The sequence below is a fragment of the Carassius gibelio genome, chromosome B24, assembly GCF_023724105.1.
Source record: "Carassius gibelio isolate Cgi1373 ecotype wild population from Czech Republic chromosome B24, carGib1.2-hapl.c, whole genome shotgun sequence".
Lineage (NCBI taxonomy): Eukaryota > Metazoa > Chordata > Actinopteri > Cypriniformes > Cyprinidae > Carassius > Carassius gibelio.
In genome coordinates, this window is record NC_068419.1 from 8371196 (window position 1) to 8394598 (window position 23403).

Here is a 23403-nt window from a genome sequence, read left to right on the forward strand (position 1 = left end):
GGGTTGATCACAAGCCTCATTGATCTGAGCTTATATGCACCACAGTTTAGGAGTGCAAAAGCATTATTTGTGGATAATTTTGGCTCAGGAGGTGCGTCAGCTCAGATCAATGAGGCCTATGATCAATCAGTCCTAAGAATTAATGGATTTTTAGTGGTCAGAAGTTTGGACTTTATATCAGTGATTTGACATGTAACACCAAGCCTTTAAAAAACATCTTGCCAAATTTGAGAAACCTGGTCAGCTGCATTTTAAAATTATGACATTCTTTGTTCTTTCCATGAAAGTGTGACCCAGTGGTCTTTTTAAGACCTTCTCAAACTAAATTCCTTTCTTTCACACTCTTGCCTCTGCTTTTGTTCACTCCCACTCTTTATTTCATTCCAGGTCCTGAAAGAATGTCAGGGGTTGTGTTTTTTGTTGTTGTTGTGTTTTTTCATGTCGGGAGCAATGCAGTAACTTATATAAAGGGACACTAACTGCAGTGTAATTACACGCCGCTGTGGCCTTGTGGGTACAGTGGACTTCTTCCAGTGTTTTTTGTAACTGGCTTAACGCTCGTAGCTTCTGTCTCTTTGTTTGAGGGTTCTGCTGGGTTCCCCTGGTCTCCAGGGTGAAGGGAGGCTGTATGGGGAACACAGGCCATCTGTGAACTGACCAAAGGTGATCCAGCTCTCCATTCCCTCTGTTTGTCCAGCTCATTTAGGAACTATAAAAAATAATGACACATTAATGATGTCATTTTAGGCAAACATACATGCACAGCACAGGTGATCCCAAGCTCTTTTTTTTTTAAATAGCATCATCAGTTACACTGCTGAATTATTTATTTGGTAAATGGCAGTTGTCTTGTTTTGGACATAAAGACAATTGGAGGAGCGTGCGCTGGAGCATTCTGTTTATCAAAAGATTTCAGCCACACGTGACCTCGAAACACAAACTGGATGTTGGGTGTGAACGGTGGTGGGTGTAAATTTATGACACACGTTGTAGACTGTGTATGTGAAATAAACAAATGTTTCATCATGTATATTTTGAGTTGACAGCTTAACTTTTAAATAATAAGTGAGAGGAGGAAATCCTCTATATATATATATATATATACGTTTTATGTAGGATTATGTTTTATGTAGACTGTGTGTTAATGTCAACATTTTGATAAAGTGAAGATGAAATCGTAAGTTTGTGTTAATATTGTTTAACATTTTATCAGTAATTTCTGCTTAATTTCAAACTGTTGCTTTTAAAAACTAAAGTCAAGTGAATGTTTTGTCCCATGTCACAACAACAAGTGAGCTGTCAGTGCAGGCTGAACTGCACGCGCCGCTAGCACCAGGGCGCATGCGCACTTCAGCGCAAGGTCTAGTTCCAGCTGTTGCGCATTCCACAGCACAGCGGAGTCGCCGCTGGCCAAGAGCGACAGGACAGCGCCTTGAAGTCACCCAAGAGCCACACGACTTGCTTAATTTCTTTGAAAAAAACTATTTGTGACAGAGTTCTTATTTTCAGCTTTATCAACAACGCTCGGCGGAGCTTTTGGAGTTTACAGACAAAGGAAAATATTGAATAGACTTGCTCTCCCTTTCTTTTCTGACATTTGAGAGCGCACAGGATATTTGAGCAAGAGCGCTATACGCAGCTTCAGTGGAAGTGTCTTTGGAGCTGCCATTCAAGATGACAGACATCGTTTCAGCAATGGTGAGACTTTTTCCTGTTTTACACAAAATAGTCCTTAAAATAAAACTTTAGCTATTTAATAGAAAGCTGTTGTTTTAGTAACTTGAAATATTGGAAGATCAATCTTTCAATCTATATGATTTATGGTAATATATTTCTTCACATATCCTATGGCACATGGGAAAGTGTGGGTTTTTAAATTTCACAAAATGATTAGTTTGCTTATTGACATCTGAAATTCCTCTTTTTCTGTCATAATGTAAAAACTTTCAGTCTTTTCTATGAAAGAAAAAATAAACAAATGATTCATGTAAATACAAAATTAACTGAAATCATTTTCTTTTTAAAAGTGTCCCTAATTGTAAGCTTATGTCTAATATTTTGTAAGTTAAATACTGATAAATATGATTGATAAGGTTTATTTTGGCTGCAGTATTTATTAAACTTAATCTATGATCGACTCTTGGCACAAGACTTGGCATGGGTCTAGAGGTGTTTTGTCTGTTGAATTCATCATGGGCACTGAATCATGACTCTGAACTGAGAGATAGGCATCATACAGTAAACATCAAACACCAGAGAATGAAATAGCCCATTTGTAAAACAATCTGAAAGCAAACAGGTAAGGAACTAGTGGTGTAAGGTACCTTCATTCAACAAAGAATAATCAAACTGAACCAAACAAACGATTTGAGGGATATATTGTGTTTTTTTGTTTTTGTTTTATTTGACTTAAATGACCCTTATGTGCACAAACAACAGCATTAGAACTATCAAACCAGATGTTCTTGTTGTAAAGTAACAGTCTATGACACTCAGAGCACAATTGTTAGTTACATGCATAAGAGCAGCAATTATTGCATGAGTCAGTGTGAGGGGATGCAAAGAAATAAACACGGGGACAGATAAAGAGAGGGATGCTTGATGCTATAAGTGGAAAACATGCTATAGTTGTAAAAACAGTGGACATGTCACTGACTGAATCACACAGCTCTCATTAGCCCCTTTCACACTGCCATTCCAGCAAATACACAGGTGAAGTGTTCCTGCAATTGTTCCCGTGTCGCTAGATTTTGCACTTTCACACTGCCAGTGATGACCCAGTATATGTGCGTGCTTTCACACACAACCCTTGAAGATCCCGTGACGACACGTGACATCAGCGCGTGACGTGTAATGTACGAGTCGAAAACGCTAGGCACGTTATACTTTCACTGAAGCAAGCAAATAATCTCTGCGTCAGTGCGGAAAGTGAGGAACTAACTGATCTCTGCTTCATTACAGTTTGCACATATGTTTTCGTCATGAACGTTGGTCTTCCTTCAAAACAGCCGGTAAAAGAGTCGTGCGATAATGCGCGTCATCACTTCAACACCGAATTAGATCTGGCTTTTGTTCACATAGCGATCGTCCCGGGTCAAACCCCGCAATGTTACTAGGTCTCCGACCCGGGTTCAATGCGGTAATCAATCCCGGGACGTGGTTGCATTCACACAGAAGGTGACCCGGCAATGTTCCGTAAATATTGCGGGTCCGACGTGCAGTGTGAAAGGGGCTATTGGAAGACGGGTTATTGATGGTTCAGATGTTACAAAGACAGTAATCACGTGTTCTGAGTGATGATTCTGGCAATCAGTATAACCATGGCAGCAAGAAAAGAACATCTGCATCAGATGATTTACTGTGGACCAAACATACTCTCTTGGTTCCATATGGGAGCTTTCACAGTGATGACATACAAGAACCATTGTGAGATCCCCAAAGAGTGTGCAGTTTTTAAGATAAATATTTGTGTTCTTTGTGTGAAGAACATTTAAAAAAAAATCTAAAGAACCTTTTGTGGAATGCAAAGATTCCATGAATGTTGAAGATTCTACATGGAACCATAGAGGCCAATAAAGAACATTTTCAACCATCTGGTGACATTTTTATGTTCTGAATTGGTTCTCAATGGTACAAAACTTTTGGTATGAATTTTGTGGCACTTGCTATATGTACACAACATTAACTTGTACAATGTAGAACATTCAACAAGTATTTAAATAGACTGACTGTTTAAATTTGCTTTATGTGTAAAATAATACATATTATGGCATTGAAATTTAAAGAGCTTTAGAGGAATACTGTTAGAATAATATTACGCAAGGTTTTGCAGCCTTATGTGGATTTCCTTACGTTCTTATTCCTGCAGCCAGACACAGCTGTGACAACATTCCACACTCTTTCAGTTGTTAACTTTGGAATTTGAGGCTAATGATTTAAAAGGTCTTAATGTGTTTTTTCAGACAATTTTGGAAATCTTGCATTAGACCAATTATTTATTCAGTTCCTCACGTCTTTAATTGAAAAGCAATTTATATCTGCAAGTCACATTCACCCTACCACTACAAAATGTTCCAAATTGCTGTCGCAATTATGGTCTTTATAGTTAACTGTTGTTATTTTTAAACATGACAGCATTAATATCACCCTCCTAATGCAACATAATGATTTTCAGAGGCCTGATAGTCAGTGAAGGACTAGAAGGGGAGGAAATGCAGAACAGAGAGGGGTTTGTCTGTACCTAAAAGATCTCGCATCATTGAGTGTGTCCAGGGGAAGCAAGGGGCTGCTTCAACCCTTCGTAAATGAGCTGCATGCCATGAAGGGAATCCCATATTAAGCTGAGGTCCAGGCACAATGAGATCATTGTCACATGTGACAGACTAAACTAAATAAGCATTGCTCCTTCGCCACCTTTGAGAGATCAGATGGGTTTTCTATGCTGATACTGTATAATGAGGCGAGAGCTTGACCTTTAATCAAAAGGTGAGGACCCCTAATAAAAGGCAAACACGTCTAAGTATCTCTTTAACATGGCACTATCATTTCAGAGCAAACACAAAGCTTGCATTCATGACATTACTTGTATCTAAGGATATATGAATATCCCAGATCGTGTTCAAATCTGAAAGCTTCATTTCGACATGGACATCACTGAAAATAATTACTGTATAACAATCAGTTAAGTGAATCAGATGTTGATTCAGTGATTCGTCTCCACGGCATGGTGGCAGCGGCGGTGGCAACAGCGAGAATAAAAGTTAAGCCATCTTTCTTTGCGTGAACATTTAGGCTGTGCATGTCATGCAAATCTTCCCACATCGTGATGTAGATGTGGGGGCGTGTTAAACCAAGCCGTTTAAGGTAGGCATGGTTGACTCTTAACTTTTATAAAGAATATATCTTTGTGTTGGATTTTGTAACTTTATAGATCTTCTTTATGCACCAAGAGTTTGTTAATACTCCAAAGAGAAAGGAAGAATTGAAAGCGCATCATATGACCACCCTATAAAGATTCTTCATGGGACCATAGTTGACAATAAAGTACACAGTAAATAGAAAGCTAATATTCCATTCTGAACACAGCTCATATGTAAGCCAGAAAAAGGAACCCAACCATCACAACCAAGATCAGCCTGCGTCAAACACATTTGGAAATGACCTGGAAAGCGACCGTGTTTCTGCCAGTGTTCTTGTTAAATCTGATGAGGGAAGGGAAAGAAAACAGGGGGAACTTGACAGACCGTTTCCCTTTTTAAATCTCCCACCCATCCACAGAAATCCTAACCTTGTGTGTGGCTGTCACCACCCGTCCTGCAGCTCTGGGTGAGACTTGAATGTGTCATCCTTCTTTGATCATTCATGTGCGTTACAGCTGAGTCGATGGAGTTGCCAGGAATGTCCTCCCACATCATATCTTGCGTAAAGCACAAAGTCTCAAAAAGCCCTTTGTGTCAAATTCTGGCCTTGCCTGCTTCTTCTGTTTCTTCATCATAGATCTAAAGTCCCAATGTTCTCGTAACACTCTTGTCTGAGTCTGTCTCCACAGTCTTATCTTACACCCAGTCTCAGTGGCTCATAAAATAAATATTGTTTTCAAATTAACACTCTCCCCCTCTTCCTTCCCACATTTGATTTCTTTCCTGCATGCAAATAACCGTCCGCAGCCTTTATGAACAGTCTGGCTTCTTTGTTTTCTGTAAATGTCTGAACATGCCTGAACATTGCAACTTCCACCTGAATCAAGAGGTTTGATGACTAAAGCCATAGTCAAAGGGTCATCTAACAAAGATCAGCCATTGTTTAAACAGCAAACCTGCCCTTATCGCCCCATGGTTGCCCACATCTATAATCCCAAGAGCTGATTGAATGGAGAGGTGCTAGAGAGGAATGTAGATGGTATTTTGATCCTTGGATGACATACCAAAGTAGCTCTCAGAAGCAAAACACTGGGACATTCCTGCAGGAACAGGCCTGTCTACCTGTCAGGAAAGAGGGCAAAGAAAGTTGAGGAAGGGGTTTGTGGTTCATGTGCAGTTGTTGTTGAGCTGTAAAGTAGGTCATGTTATTGTCAAGTGCCCTCTTGGGATGTGGCCAGACGTGAACTTAGGATCTTAAATATCTAAAAGGACGTAAAGTACTTAAATTTGAACTTATTTACATAAGTAAATTATCCTCCCGTTTCAATTGAATGCAGTGTTGTTTAATTTCTGTTCACCTTAAATCAAGAGAGTTTATAGTACAAACAACCTTATCCAAATACAATATAATTCAAAAGTTTAGGGTTAGTAAGATTTTTTTTTTTTTTTTGTTAAATAAATGATTACTTTTATTAAACAAGACTGCATTAAAATGATCGAAAGTGACAAAAATACATTATTTTAAATTGTAATAATATTATAATATTTATAAAATACCTATTCTTGATTAAAATAATTATGGCAAAAGATCTATGGTTCGTTCAAAAGCATAAAAAAACGTACCTCAAACTTTTCAGAAATAGTGAACTTAAGCAGGACTAAAAAGTTTTCCATTCCTTGTGTGTTTGTTTATTAAATAACTACAACACATATCTATATCTATAGAGTGTATAAACGTACAAGCGTAACTGTACTGCTAACATGTTACTAACATGACAAACAGTAGTATAGAAGCATGACCCTGGCGTGAGGATTGGAAATGAGGGTGTTTGAACAGCAATGACCTCATTCAGGAAGTCAGTTTTGTATCTGAGGAAACAGGAACAGCGTGAGGCGGTAATGGTCAGATGTTCCTCTCAGGCTGAGTGGGAATGGCACATGCAATTCCTGCTTTCAGGACTGGAGAACCCAAAAAGAGTATGAGGACACTCAAGAGGCACTTAACACAAAAAGGTCCTAAACTGAGTCAAACTGACTTCACTAAACATCATATTGAAACTAATTCTGCATTCCAACAGCATTTAGCATTTGTAATCACATGGTTTGATATTTTGGGTTTCTAATGCAATGAAATTATTAGAGTTTAACTCTTGAGTCTTAAGTGTCCAAATACTTTTTGCAACATCATTGTCTATGTATATGTATGTATTTTAGCAGTGTTAGAAGAAATGTACATAAGCCCTTCTCTATGATAACTGCAAATCTGGGATTGCAGGACCGAGGCAAAGGCCATTTCTCACCATATCTCCATTGGCATGGTATGCCAAACACTCCCAGTGACTCGTGGGAAATAATAGGCATGGAACATTCCTGCCTCTTTCTACCCCTCTGTTTTTTACTCCTTTGGGATCGTTTTCACACACATTCCAACCTATCTTACATGTGGCTGCTGGATTAGAGAGTGAGAGAATCTTTGCTCTGATGTTTATGGCCCTCAGGGGTTGTTTGTGGGTGTCTTTGCTGTACCTATCTTGTTACTGGAGTGCCATTAAACATAATAGCTTTTTTCTTATCTGGATACTGATAGATAACCAGAAATTGTTTGCTAATGTTGGCTTTAAATGATCTAAAACATCATGTTGGAGTAAATATTAAAGTATAATTTTCTAAACATCATACAGACATAGTGGAAGGACAATTGACAATTGGGGGTCCCCAACCTTCATGATTCTCTATAATCTTAAAGTATTAATTCAGGAACACAAAATAAGTAGTTCAATGTTCTTTCTGCTCTTTTACATACAATGAATGCTGAAGGCTGACAGGTTTCCGCTTCAAATAAATTGTTGTTAAAAAATCCTGAAACAATGTGCAGTTTCCACAAAAATATTTAGCAGAAAATCAGATTTAAACTGATAATATTAAGACATTTTTTACTTGATATGACATTTTTCATACTAGAATGATTCTGAAGGATCATGTGATACTGAATACTAGTAATGGCTGCTAAAAAATCATCAAAAATGCCATCAGAGAAATTGATTTATTATTATTTACATTTTAAAATATATTGAAATACAAAACAGTTATTTAAATGGAAGCAATATTTCACAATGTTCCTGTTTTGACTGTATTTTTGATCGAATACATTTCTAAAACATTACAAAAACTTTCCAGCTTTCCAAGCTTTCCAAGTTTGTATTTGTGCTCCTCTTAAGAAACAGTGAAAGTAAGTGAATAGAAATGTTAGAATTATTTTAATTGTAAACAAAATACCTTGGTTAAGTACACATCATATTTTCTGAGGAGTTAAGTCTGTAAAGCCCTTTGATGTTTATACAACAAGTATGTAAATGTTTAAACATTTCAGCTGTTTGTTCTTCTTTTGTGGTACAGGATACAGAGCCAAATTCCCCAGCGAGTATCCTCGAACCTGAGTCAGATCAGAGCCTTGGTTCTCCTAAGGTTAGTGAACCATTTGATCTTCTGTTCTTTGAGGTAAGAACTGTTAATGAGCTGTAATGCACTGTTTTAGAGTCCACCACTGGACCTGATTGACACAGGAAAAGGACTGAAGGTACAAACCGCGACCCCTCACCTGGTCAGCCTGGGCAGCGGAAGACTCAGTGTAGCCATAACTTTACTACCTTTAAAGGAGGGTATGTGCTTTTTCTCTCTCTATGTTTGAGTTTGTCTATCTCCCGATCTCCCTCCCTCAAACCCAAATAACCATGAACAATAGCTTGCAAAGAATAGATCTGAAAATAAGCGCCTCTATCTATGTGTGCCTTCATGAAACAGTGGATGCATGTGGCCTTTGTAAGTGCACTTAGGTTATCATAGAGGAAGAGGGTGGAAGAATGGGATGTAAAGCTGCAAACCGGTACATCTTATTTAATCTTTACATTAAAGAAACAATAAGAAGGGTCCACCTGTCTCTGTTCTGAAAACACCACATCTGTGCATATGGCCCTTACTCATTCCTCACCCCTCTTATCACGGCCACCATGGTAAACGCTGGAATGCAATCTGAGAATGGTGCAGGAAATGAAGTGTGCATCCTATCAGAATAGAGACAGGACAAGGAGTCATGCAGACTTCCTCCCAGTGGGACGGAGTAATAAAGTCACAAGTAATACAGTACCGCCATAGTACTGAACACACAAAGAATGTTTTAAACTTGCTATTTCGAGGCAGTGTAATTATGTTTTGATATAAAAGAGCAAATATTTGACCATATCTGTTAGTAATAGACTGTGAGGTGTTGTAGTAAGGCTGTAAGGGGGTGATTTGCGTCACTGGTTGAGTGTGTGAGCCAGCAGAGGTCAGAGAAGAGTGGAAATGTAAAACATAAACACACACACACACCATTCCTTTGAACAGTTACTCATCCATGCCAGCAACAAGTCTCCAAACTGTGACTAAATTTAGAAAAAAATAAGGATAAAAACAATAAAAAAAAAAAACAATTTATTATTATTATAAAACATTTCGTCACTCGCAACAATCCAGATGACTTCAGATTCATTTTTGTAAAATGTCAAGAGCGCAAACAAGGGGTTCCTGCATTCAACAAACACACAAGCATGAGTGGTAGAGTGAATTTTGTATTTTTTAAATGTATTGAAATAAAAAATATTCAAATAGTATTGGTTATTGTATAGTATATTGATGTGAACGTTTTTGTAAAACTGAGTAACATGAGTACAATTTCAAACTAAATATATACTAAATACACACCAAATAAACCCTTAGAATATTTTTCCTTAATAATATTTAGTCTGGAGCCCTAGCTATGGTTTACCTCAACATTGCAGACAACTCTAAAAGCCTACTTCAATTGTACATTTTCATCAAAATTCAATTTAAAAAGCCCCCTGGAGGTAAAAATGTAAAGCCTCAGAGGTTGGTGAGTATTTTTTGGCACTGAATAAACCTGTCGGCTGAACTAACAGCAGCACAATGTGCAGGATTTATGGATGAACTGATTAAATATAGATAACCACACTTCAGGAATATACATTTACAGTCTTACATTTCTTGCAGTCAACATTAATTTTAAATCAAACTCACAGCAGCACTAAAAGCAGTTAAAAATTGTATTGATTTTTATTACAGGAATAACGCGCATAGGCCGTGACGATGCCCCTGTACCTCAGGACATTGCTATTGAGGGTCCCGGCATTGAAGCAGAACACTGCAGGATTGAGAACAGAGGAGGGGTCATCACTCTTGACCCATGCGGACACCTGTGTTCACTTGATGGAGTCCCTGTTACTAGGCCCACACAACTCACGCAAGGTAATTACAGTGTGAGAGTGAAGTGATGTGTGGCCAAGTATGGTGACCCATACTCTGAATTTATGCTCTGCATTTAACCCATCCAAGTACACACACACACTCAAACCCATGACCTTCGGGTTACAAATCAGACTCTCTATCCATTAGGCCAAAACTGCTCCAGAAATACCAGTAATAGGTGCACCCAACGTGGGGCTCAAATCCACAACTCTGTGATTACGTCTTATGCTCTACCGACTAAGCTAGCTGGGCTGGTGGTGTATGATAGCGCTTCAGTGAAAATGCATTTAAAGCATGCATGTTTTTGTTTGTTTACTTTGGAAAACACAGTGTCTGAGTAAATGAAAAGGGGAAGAGGTTTAGGCCCTGGGAATGAAGTGTGTTCTGTATTGGAAATGCATAATGTGTCTTTCCAGCAGGGTCTTGGTTTTGGACGTCACACAGAGTTTAATTGGTGTGGTTTTGGATCTTTTCTTAATGCGACACTGTGACTCAGAGCTTCCAGAAGTGTTAGAGTGAGCTACCGAAGTCAGCTTTTCTTCCCCCAAGGTTGTATTTTCACATAATTCCATTCTTTAGCCTCACCGAGTTCCTCAACAAACGATCCATCATTCTCTATGCTTATTTTCTTTCACACCTCAGTGAGAGCGAGTCAGATAAACATTCACTAGACTTATACTGACACTTTTCAGTCATGAAGTGTAAATATTGATGGGTCTGGGAAATGTGTCCTCCTCTTCGGTCTTTGTTGCTGTTGGAGGGACTGTCAATAGGCATGACTGTGATGCAAATGAAGACAAATTTATTTCTGTTTTTGAATGGTATTAGAAAACTACAGAGAGACCAGCTTTGAAAGAACTAATTTTATACATCTGTATTGTAAAACGACAACACATGCTAGTTGTAAAAAAAAAAAAAAAAAGCTCTGTTAATGAGAAATAGAGGCATATTTGAGGCTAACCTCCCCTGACTTTAAATGCTTTGAGTCAATTAGATTAAAGTTGAGAGCACGAGAGCAGGACTGGTAATAATCAACAGAGCTCAGTTAAAGGTTTGTTTCACCTCCTCCACTCACTGCGATGCAACAAGGGACGTCACTTCAGCCCAGGCAATTGCAAAACTTCATTTGATTGGCAAATTTTCTGACTGGTGTCAGACTCAGTCCATTATTAGACAATTCCAGACTATGCGAGTCTGTTGATCTAATCCTGACTAAGGTGTCTGGTATGTAAACAGCAGAAATCCTGTTATTGAAAACAGACTCTGGATTTAAAAAGAATATGGGGGGAAAACTGTGTATACACAGACAGACAGACAGATAAACAGACAGACAGACAGATTTAAGAAAGTTTAAAAGCATGATTTTCAATGTTACTTTCAATGTTGTTGACTTTTGGGCCAGACTGAAATCAGATTAGGCTACTCATTGTCTACAGCATAATGATTGATGTGCGCTGGAAGTTTTGTGCTGTCATCGTTGGTGATGTGGAGAGGTCCGAAAACTGAAAAAGATTATGCTCAGTCTTGTGTAAGAGGAAAAATGGTTTTCCATTGATTTCAGTCAGAGTTGCACAAATTATTACTTAACAGGCAAATCCTGCAGAGGCTGTACAAATATCTTGGAAAAATACATATAAACTTGTTTGATTCTATAATCTACAGCTTGTGGGTTGTTTCTTCTCCTCAAGTTGTTCACTGGGGGTTCTCTCAGGTAACTTTATCTCTGAGAAGGTAGACAAAGAAAATGGAGGGGTGGGGTTAAATCTCCCCTTTCACTTACTTTTAAAGTGATAGCTATGAACGAACAGGGCAAAATTCGAGATTACCCGTGTTCATAGTAACACATCATTAAAACGTAAAGCTTTGACTTTCTTTCAACTACAGCGAGTTACATCTTCTGTGAAACAGCTGTACGTCCCGGCCGTTTGTATTTGAGTATGTAAAGAGCACCACCCCTTTAGGTTGGGTGTGGAGCGTTTGCGTTATTCTCATTTACCTCAGGACAGGAGAAGAGGACCGTGAAGCGTCGCGTGAGACGCGCGAGGTTTTATCAGTGAAACGCACGAGGGTCATAGCTTTCGGCTTCAAACATTAATTGGCTGCAGAGCTCCGATGGTCCTTTGAGGTACTCGCTCAATGGGACTTCCTAAAAGGTTTGTTTTCCTTTATTATTTATCGTTTCCTCAGCAAATTGATTAGATATGTGACTTAGTCTGTTACATTGCAAGTCAAAGACGCGAATGTTTCTATTACATTCATCGAAGCGTCATAACGTCTTCCATTATAACAGAAATTTTATTATTTTGTTGTATCAAGTCACAGTGTCACTTAAAATAAATAATTATTTTTAGCTGCTTGAACAAGCTGCCTAGTTTTTATATTTCTTTTTTCTTAATTTCATAATTTTAAAATTAAATGTCAATATTTAACATGGAAATGTATTGGCGTGCGTAACGTCATAAAGGCTATAAGGGAAAACACTTTTTGCGCTGTATACAATATTCCCACATCTGTCTGTTACAAATTGAAACTAGTTTAGAAATCCACAGCTTATCTCTGTATGTAAGTGATTATCAAGTACAAAGACTGCTTTTGCTTCAACTTATTACACTGTTAGTCAGGGTGGACTGTAATAACATGATAAAATACATATTTTAAAATATAATATTGTTTCGGCTGATTCAGATTTATTGTGGTTATCTTATTAAATTGGTAATCTATTTTTTATTTTATTTTAAATGATTAACATTTTAAACCTTTATTATTTTTCAATAATAAATAGGTTTTAATGCATGTATATATAATAATTTAACTTTCCACAAATTGTTTTAGAGTATCATATGGTTAACTTTAGTATGTGATTGTCGTTTTCTTAGTGTTTGCACGTCAGTACATGAACTGTGACCATCATGTTTCCTGAGCAAAAGGCCAGAAAATGGGTTTCTTCTTTACTATCAAATAACAGTTCCCTTATATCCATGCTATGGTCTTAACTGTTTCTTCCCTCTAATTTATAGTGCTAAACAGATATATTAAATGTTTTATTTGTACCAGAAGATTGTTTCCTTGTGGTGCTGGGTTAATCCAATAATTTGAACAGGGAACTGTTCATAAAGTAACATGCACATTTGATTGTGATCAAAGGACTCTCATTTTTAATCCAAGCCGAGTTTAGAAGAGAGTGTTTATAAGATGCAGCAGCTGTGTTTGTGGATTCATTTGTGGGGCAGAAGGGCAGGAAATAGTAGGGAAAAATACTTGCAGTAAACTACAAGTGTAAACTTTTTTTAATGAAAGTCTTGGAAACATTTTTATGAACCTACACAGATGTATTCTGCATGGAAGTACATGAAACATAATTGGAATACAGTCACCTTGGGTGCCAAGCTTAGATGTCTACATCTTTGTTCTTTTGAAAGTGTATTTATTTAGCTTTAGGAGCACAGCTGTGTAGACTAAACACTTACGAGCGTGCGCACACACACACACACACACACACACACGTGTGCCTGTTTATGTTTCTGTTTCGTGAGTGTTTCTGTGGACGTGTTATGCCTATAACTATGGAAGTGTGTTGACTGACTCAGGGTTTTATTTTCCTGCACATTGTGTCCATCTGGTGTTATGAAATCAGTGCATCCCAGCCACGATTCAAGCTGTATTTTTCTGTGATGCATTAAAGGGAGGTCCAGAGAAAGCTTTGGAGAAATGTTCTGCCAGTGTACCAAAGCCGGGAATGTGTGAGACAGATTTAGGAGACTGAGTGTCAAGGGTTTGGCATGTTAATGACACACATGACTGGACATTCAGTGAGCTCTTCATTGTTGTAGCATGTGGTTCAGTCAGTGACTAAAGTGCTGGAAAATAATATTCACTGTATGAAAATCTACTAAATGTAACAAGTCATTTCAGCTCATTTTTTGAAAATCTTGTCTTATTTCACTAAAAAAATAAAGTTGGTTAAATAATTTAGAAGAGTTTCTTTCATTAGGCTTCTATAAAGATGTGTTTGCATTGAAAACCAGTGATAATTTACAGACAGTTCCCATTCAAAATTCTTCTTTTGATGGAATTGTTTTTGCTCACACCAGCTCCTAGATCCTCACAGTGAAAAGACCACAGAGGCAAATATTTTGGGGTTTCACTGAGGAGGAAAAAGAGGTCCTACATATTTTCCATGAGCTGTTATTCCGCTTTCTATGACTTTTTTCCGGGCTTGCATCCATCTGCCGTTCTGTGGTCTCTGATTTCAGATTAGTGGAAAGAGCAGACCCGGACCCTCAGGATGTAGTACTCTGCAAAGAGACAATAAGGAAAAACTGATGCATAAATCAGTTTTTATGATGAAACAAGCTTTTCTTATTCAGAATTTGCAGCCCTGCTGACTTACAACCAGAGTAATTGAATACAGATTCATTTAAAGTGAAACATCTAGGGTTCAGTGTTGATTATTTCACATTTTCAACGAGTGATGTGAGCACTAATTTGTTTATTTTCCTCTCTGCAGGTTACACGCTCTGTCTGGGTAAATCCTATATCTTTCGCTTTAACCATCCAGAGGAGGCCAACCGTATGAAAAGCATGCTGCCTCAGAAGAGTCCTGTCTCTCCGCTGGTCTACAGCACAGGTAACCTTTCCTCCTTCACATCACTATAATATTCCCCTCATTCTCTTCATTTTTTTTTCTTTAACTATCCATCTTATGCACCCAATCTCCCCTTAAAAACTGAAACCACTAATCTTTTGTACACACAGATGGCCTATATCCTATATCACAACATGCCAGCTCATCCTCCTTGGATGATCTTCTCTGTCTGTGTGTATGTGTAATACATGGTTTCAGTTATCTGTCACAGCTCTTTTGCAGTCTGAAATAGGATCCTTTAAACCTTTGATGTAGCAGAATTCTTTTAAGAGTGCTTAATGTCTACTTTACAGACAAGGCACCTTTACACAGCCAAGTTAAGTCTGCTTGGAGCAACATCTGCTTCAATTGCTGTATAAAAAGCCACTTAAAAGTCATAGTAAAATCTGGCAGTTCTGACCTACCTCAGCCCATAGCATCAGATTAAAAAATATTTTTATTTTTAATACATTTTTATTTTTTACACATTATTTTTTTTTTGGAGCAAATAACTTTATGCTATGTAAATGTGTTTTCACACTTGTTATTTTATATTTGATCATTGAAAAATACAAAACAATTCAAAACAATTTCACCTGTTTAAAATGTAAAAAATGCATTAATGTTTTTGGATGCATTTATATATATATATATATATATATATATATATATATATATATATATATATATATATATATATATATATATATATATATATATATATATATATATATATTTAAATTATATAAAAAAAGAATATAGATCTATGCCTCCTCTGTGGAGCATTTTACTGTAAAAGTTTATTTTTAATCACATTTTTATGGTATGCAACTTTAGTGCCACAAAAAAAAGCAATGTGAAGATGACATTAATTAATAACTCGATTTTTTTTTTTTAATTAAGTGAATTACAATTGCTGGACTAACTACAACTCAAACTGTATATATCTATATGAATGACTTTTACCATTGAGTACATCCCCAAGGGTAGTTGTATCAGAGTATATCTAAGCAAACCCACACACTCAGGGAGCCAGTCTGTCTCGTGGAATGTGTGATCTGTACACAGATGTGGTTTGGATTCTCCCTGTTGATTGATTGAACATTGAGCAAGGTGTAGAGAGTGGCATAAATCATTGCCACCTCCTCTGTCTTTCCCTCACTCACACTGTGTTGCTAGACAGCAGGAATGAATCTTCACATAAACAAATGTGCACCCACTCACTCAGAGTACATTGTGCATAGCAAACCTGGGAAAAACAAACACTCTGGGCCTTACTGTGCTCTGTATACTGGTATTAGTTAAACTTTAACCCTTATGTTGCTGATTAGTTTGTTTATAGGTGTGATGGCTGTACCAGTGTGGTATACACACCAGCATGCATTGGTTTCTTTCAGTGGCTATAAAAAGTGAAGCTTGTCACAAAATGGTAAGCCAGAACCTCCCCATGTATGGTTAAAGTTTGTGTGAACTTGCATGCCTTTCATCCTACCCTGTCATCCTTGGGATATAGCTTTCAGTTTCTGCTCTATTTCCTTCGTTACCTTCATGTGCGAGATTCCTCCATGGTTTAAGTTCTGCTCCAGCCTAATGCACACACACATGCACTTTAAAGAGATAAAGGGGTTTTTCTTGGCATGTGCAGGTTTATGTGTTTTATGACCGTTCACTTCAGTCATCTGAAGTGGGATTTCTTTGATCTTCACTGTCTTGGCACGTGGCGGAGTGAAGCTTACGTCTCGTCCAGAAAGCAGTAGAGAAAAGTGTGTCTGTAAAGGAGGGAGATAGAAGAGCAGACATAGAAGCCAAATTAAACATAGACCTCTTTTGTCCAGACTTTTACTAGCCTGGATCATCTGCAGATAATTTGTTTAACTTTTAAAATAAGTTAATTAATGACATTTTTGTGTCTTTTTAATTCCTGGTTCACCTCATTGTGCAGTGTTTTGTTTAGAGTAGACTTTGGACAGTTTCTGGTTCTAGAACTTTCTGGACTCTGGTCAGTTTCTGTTTTTAGAAAATGTCTTAACTGACTAGATTTGTGTTAGTTTAAGCTGTAACGCCAGATTGAATACTTGGAAAGCTAGATAGACATGCCTAATTTATTGGCCCCTGAGAGAAAACTGATTATCCTTTGGTTACAGGTCAATGCAGGTCAAACGAGTGTCAGTTAAAACAGTCTGAGCTCCCCATACTCCAGCAAACAATTAAAATAATTCCAGGAGTTTACAAGGACCAAGCAGACAGTTAAATAACTCCTCGTAACCACTTTATCATGTTTGTAATAGTCTGACCTTTTTAAAAATGAAGCTGCTCCTAGTAAACTCTTGTTGAAGAACCTTTCTTGTGTTTATTTTTTAGATTATCTGAAGTTCAGCAGTGACTTCAGTCATTGTCTAGGTGGCTCAGGCTCTAGAGGTATGCGCTCCGTCTCTGAACTGCGGGATTTGATGGACACTTTACAAAAAAAGAAGCAGGCATTGGAGAATAGTTTGCGAGCCAATGGGGACTCAAGCCCCTCCTACTTTAGCATGACGCAGTCTCCTCCCACCACACCCAATCTGCTGTCACCCATCACCACATCCTCCCCAATATCCTATCAAGAACAAACCCGCCGATTGTACAGCTCCGAAAGGCCACCACTTGCTGCCAAAGTACCAGCGCATTCATCCAGCAGCATGACTCCATCTCCTCGTCGTCCCGACCCTCGAGAGCGTGACACATCACTTCCTTATTCTCGACCCATGGCCCGGAACCAATCTCAGGATAGTCTCCTCCTCAATACATCAGACAGTCGTCGTGTTGGGACTTCAGGTTCTGCCCTCTCAATGTGGAACGGTTCATCCACTGGCGTGACCGATTCCCTCCCGCCAGTCCCACTGGGCGGTAGTGGTGCAGCCAGCATGCCTTCTAGTCCTCGTCTGTCCCGTAGATTTCAGACCCCAGAGGCAGGCCGCAATGGAGGACTCGAACCCACTCCACGGCAAAGAAAGTACTCCGCTGGGTCACTTACAGGTATGAGCTCACACAGTCGCTCTCTACCACGCCTCTATCGACCTGCCGACGCTCAACTCACCCTCCTGCAAAACTATCGGTCTCCTGATGGCCAGCTTTCTCGCCCAACTGGCTCCAACCACCAGAATGGTCATTCTGAAGTAGTCTCTATCTCGCTGTCCAATAAACCTGGAACCAAACACACCATAACCCCGCCAGATGTCACCATGACATCGGGAGAAGCCACCAGCCCCCGCCAGGCCAAGAAAGTGAGTTTGACATCCACCAGGTGCTACTCAGAACTGGACAGGCAAGACATGCGTGGTCCCTCCCCAGCTCTGGAGATTGGTCTTGGGGAGAGAAGGCAGTCATTTGGAAAAGCAGGCCTGGGTCCGCCGAGTGGCTTCAGGGAGAGAAAGGGCAGCATCAGCTCTCTCAGTGGGAAGGAGGAGCTTCAAGACTACCATCAGAGACAGAGGGATGAAAGACTGCGGGAACAGGAAGTGGAGAGACTGGTGAGAGACTTTTATCACTTAAAGGGAGAAACATTTAAATTCTGTCATTAATTAATCAGCCTCATGTCATTCCTAAACCTTAAGATCTTTGTTCATCTTTAGAATACAAATTAAGGTAGCACTTTATTTTACAGTCCTGTTCCTCATGTACATACTATGTACTTATTATACTAATTACAATTACTATGTAATAACTAGGTACTAACCCTAAACCTACCCCTAAACCTAACCCTACCCCATGTAGTTACCTTGTATTACCAGAACTTTCTTAGATAAATACACTGCGAGTACATTATAAGTACATGTTAATACATGTACTGTAAAATAAAGTGCAACCCAATTTAAGTAATTTTTGATGAATTCCAAGAGCTTTCTGACCCTCCATAGACAGCAAGGGAACTACCATGTTCAAGGCCCAGAAAGGTAGTAAGGACATAATTAAAATAGTCCATGTGACATGAGGACTAATTTAAATTTTATGATATTACGAGAACTAAAATAACAACTTTATTCAACAATTTTCTTCCATTTATGGAAGTGTTCTCATCACGGGCATGTTAAGTGTTTTGGGGCCCTCAGCCAGTGGTCCTGGAGGGGCCCCACTCAGTGGATTTTATGATACGATATTTTATCGATACAGATGCAATACTGCTTATCAATATAGTTATCCATACTACTTTCTAATTTGGTGCAAAAATAAATTATGTAAAAAGATGTTGAAAATGTTAAGTTATTTTATTTCTGCAGTTTAAAAATTACATTTTTTTTTTTAAGTCACATAAAAATGCCCTTCAGAGAGAGAGAGAGAGAAAGAGATTTCATCAGCATACCGTAGCACAACATATTTAAATGTGCATACGAGCATAACAGAATGTAATAGAGAATGGCATCTCTAGCAATTTTTATTTAAGAAAAGAGAATTCTTGCGTCTCTATTGATTTATATTTAAGAAAATTCAAATATTGACTTTTATTTATTTAAGTGGTGGAGGGGGGAATTGTTTTTTTTTTTTTTTTTTTTATATGTGATTTTGTTTTTACAATGGGTCAGTTGTTGAGTTTTTTTATAAACTTTTGTGATAATGCATGCAAACTGTGACAATTCCTGTGTCAAACTGTGCAGAGTGCAGCTCGCTTTTAGTGCAGACGCAATGTAGTGATATGAAGCCATTTGCGCATTTGAGAGGGAAAGACAGGTCCAAAAAATGGTTCTCGACTCCCATCAGAAGAAATCATGTTCCGCGGGGGCGCAATTGCGTGGTGCCTAAACACTACTGGTTCACATGTATTGCAGCAGACTGACCCAGAAGAGAGGAAATAGTTGATTAAAGTTATTTTAGTTTACTTTGCACTAAAAAAATATTCTCATAGCTTCGTAATATTACATTTGAACCACTGATGTAACATGGACTATTTTAACAATATTCTTGCTACATTGCTGTGCCTTGAATGTGGTAGTTGTGTTAATATATGCAGGGGAAAAAAAGGGGAAAGCGCCCAGATTCCATCAAAAATATCTTAATTTGTGTTCTGAAAATGAAAAAAGGTCTTAAGGGTTTGGAACAACATGAGAGTGAGTAATTAATAAAAGAATTTTCCAGTTTGGGTCTTTGTTTTTGTTGTATTGCTTTAAAGTTAGCATGAAAATGTAAATAAGTAGTGACTGTCATACCTTTCATAATCTAATCAATTCCTAATGACTCCTAGTGATCCCACCCTACTTTTTCACATCAAATCTTCTAGTTAATGCACAAGAGTCACATTTCATCTCACATTTTCAAGTAAAATGGGTTTTAAATTATATTTTATGTTGACTTTAACACACAATATGCATATCATTATAGAAGAACTCAAACATCTGCATGTCCAATCATGTGTTTCATTTTTATTATAATTCTTTAGAAGCATATGTTTCTTTTTAAAGACTCACCCAATATAAAGAACAAATGACTCTGAAGATTGATTTCATCTAGAATATTTAACATTCCTCCTCCATGACCCTGTTTTCTTTTCTCATTGTGAAGGGGGTATCACATTAAAAGCTTGTGATATTTCACCTCTTCTTGCAATATGGGATCTTGTGGGAGCTCAGATATGGGGGACCCCACCTGCATTCTAATTAATCTTCCCGCCAAACTTGTGCTCTGGCATTCCTCTCGTTTATAACAAACACACCATCTGCAGGAAGGCCTGTGGTTCTCTGTAGTGGATGCAGTGGAAGACCCAAGCAGAGGCGTAGCTGCATAAACCTACTATTATTAGACAGCTCGACAGCCCAGAACCACATCCACTTTCACTGAACCTGGCCTCTCGAATACACTCTCTCTGGGAGGCCGCCCACAGCAGCAGATGATCCTGGCAAATTGCCCATGCAAACATGCCCCATTTTTGCTTCTCAGCTGCTCTCAATGGGTTCAAATGAAAGGCAACAGAGTTTTTGCAAACTGTGGTTAAGGGAGACCACCTGTGGCGCCGCCCTGCTGGGCAGAGTCCAAACCATCATCGTAGGTCACCCACTCATTAGTTAGCACCACAACTACAGGCTGGTGATCATTACAAGGCCAGCACTGAGTGAAACCAAGGTCACTACAGGTGGAGAATCGTATCCACTCATAGACTTTCACTGGGTTTCTTTAAAAAAACATACGCTCAAAGGAATGTTATATTACAGACTTTAACCATGGTTGTACATTTCCCAAAAAATACAGACTCATTTCATGATGGCACAGTTGCGTAGCATGTGCTGTTTTGTTTTTTTTCTGTTTCAGAGCCCACTAAGGTCTAAAATACTTGGAGAAAACTATCCAATAGCATTTCCAAATGGCAGCAGCATTGGAAAAATAGATGTTAAAAAAGTAAAATTCATGCATTTGAGATCTATTTATGTATTTACTGGTAATTTATAAGTCACTCACAAAGATATGAATTGCTTTGCCAATGATTTTGAATGGTTGTCAGTGAACAGAGATGCTTTTTTTCAGCTTTTTCCCCATGCAAGACCTGTTCTAGTTCCCTATTAAGTTTGCATTTGCTTGTTCTAGCTAGAACTTTTTCGTTACCTGTTAGAACTATGCTAAGATAATAGTCTAAGTTGCTAGTTTGCTAACCAAAGGTGAAAGCATAAGGATGTCAGACTTGTGTTCTATTAAGTGTTTTTATCTTTAAGGGAATACTCCATCTGTCAGCCGCGCCACAAGGATACGTTTTTTACGTGTATTTACCATAGACTGTATAAAAACATGGATGTAGTGTCTGTGACGTCACCTGTAGTTTTCTGAAGAGCGTTTTTGAAACTCAAAGTAGGCGGAGGCGGCCATCGCCATCTTGGCAGCGCGTCACTCCCAGATCATTGCAAAAAAAAAAAAAGGCTAAAGGCTGCTTCTGCCACGCCCACCTACCTCAACGGCAGTGTCAGCAACGGCAATCCACCTGTCACTCAAGTGGCCACGCCCTTAATTCTGCAGAACTTTAATATTTAAAGTTATATATATAAAAAAAAGAAATAGGGCAAAAAGGGTATAAAGGGCAAAATTTGCTATATAGACCAAAATAATTTTTTGTACCAGCCGAATTGTTGAATGAAGTCGTTATTTTTGTTTTATTCACTTACAAAAAATATTCTCGTTGCTTCATAACGTTACGGTTGGACCATTGATGGCAGATGAACTATACTGATGATGTCTTTCATACTTTTCTGTACCTTGACAGGGTCATTTAATTGGCAATCTATGGGACAGTCACGAGCCCAAGGTTTTCATCCAAAATATCTTAAATTGTGTTCCAAAGACAAATTAAGCTTTTATGGGTTTGGAACTACATGGGGGTAATTAATTTATGAAGAACAAAAATCATTTTGGGGTGGAGTATCCATTTAACTAAAGCTATTGAAAACATTTTTGTGAATTTAAATAAAATTAAATTATGTAATAAACTTTACAAGATTATTTGACATCACAGTAACATTGGATGAACCATATGTATTTGACTGGTTATGTAATGCGAAAAGTTATTTCAATAACATTGTGTTTATTTTATTAAGAATAAATACACCGCAAAGCAGTATCCTATCATTTGACAGAACTGTTATATCACTGATATAGAGTTTATGTAAACTGATTAGGATTATGGGAGAGGGTCCCATGAAGTTTTGCTGTTAGCGTGTCATGAATAAAAGCGGAAGGATTGAATCACGCTGCTCCTATTTGTATATCCTTTCCCATCCAGTGCCAGCAGTGTTTTTATTGGGTCTAATTTCACTCTCTCCCAAGTTTCTGAGAGCTCCCTCTCTCTCCCTCTCCCATTTGCAATCCCCCTTCCCACTGACACATCAACCTCCCATCAGAGGGTTTGTGTTTCTGACACCAGCTTGGTTCGTTCATGTCTCTCTGTAATTTGTAGGAACATAACTAAACCTATCATGTTTTTGATGAGGGCATGATCTCCTCCTGTGAGGTGGAGGTCACCATGTGTCCTCTGACCACTGGATCCGTTGATATGGTGAGTAGAGCACTCTGAAGAATAGGACCATGCAAATGCATAAAAATGCCGGACTTATTTTGCGGACCAGGTTTCGATTTACAAGGAAATATCATCTTTATGGATTTAATAGCTGTTAACATGCCGGTTTGTTCATTCGCAGCTATATGAACCAGTGAGATCATTTTTCCTGGCTCGGGAAATGCTCGCCTGAACTTGCTGTTTGCATTTCCATATCAGTCGATAAATAAAGGGGGTTTTTTCAGGCCAAGTGCACTCCTTCATGGTCGGGGTTGTTTTTAGATGTATATGCCTGGTTGTCTTCATCTGGTCTTTCTCTAAACACAGTTTGTGGATCTCAAGAGTGCTTTTGAAATCAGAGATGTTTGTATATTGGACCTTTTCGGAGAAATAGCAGCAGTGATGTTCTTCTTTAGGCTACATATGGGCTATTAGTGTGAAATATCTGCAGTGGGTTTTCTCCAAACAACAAACATGTTCAGAACTGCTGCAGGTAAATCTGTTTGCATTTCAAAGGTGAGACAGGGTTTCCAAATGTATAATTTCCTACAGCCGTCTGATTGTGAGTTTTGATGCTGCAAGTGTCCGAATATGCATTTTTTTCATACCGTCTC

The 23403-nt window shown here is 38.4% G+C and overlaps 1 protein-coding gene across 13 annotated transcripts in view; it reads left to right on the plus strand.

Moving 5' to 3' along the window:
• The first annotated feature begins 1358 nt into the window (after positions 1-1358).
• Positions 1359-23403, plus strand: part of LOC128013273 (pleckstrin homology-like domain family B member 2) — a 42239-nt gene continuing 20194 nt past the window's right edge. For 9 of the 13 annotated variants that reach the window (XM_052596130.1, XM_052596133.1, XM_052596137.1 and 6 more), the window contains exons 1-6: positions 1378-1698; positions 8256-8324; positions 8395-8518; positions 9978-10160; positions 14668-14787; positions 17146-18293. In XM_052596130.1, the coding sequence (XP_052452090.1) occupies positions 1675-1698; positions 8256-8324; positions 8395-8518; positions 9978-10160; positions 14668-14787; positions 17146-18293 (1668 nt within the window). In that variant the 5' untranslated portion in view covers positions 1378-1674. Of the gene's footprint in view, positions 1699-8255; positions 8325-8394; positions 8519-9977; positions 10161-12008; positions 12314-14667; positions 14788-17145; positions 18294-23403 lie in introns of those variants that run through there. The other 4 variants (XM_052596141.1, XM_052596140.1, XM_052596143.1 and 1 more) reach the window with 4 other exon arrangements.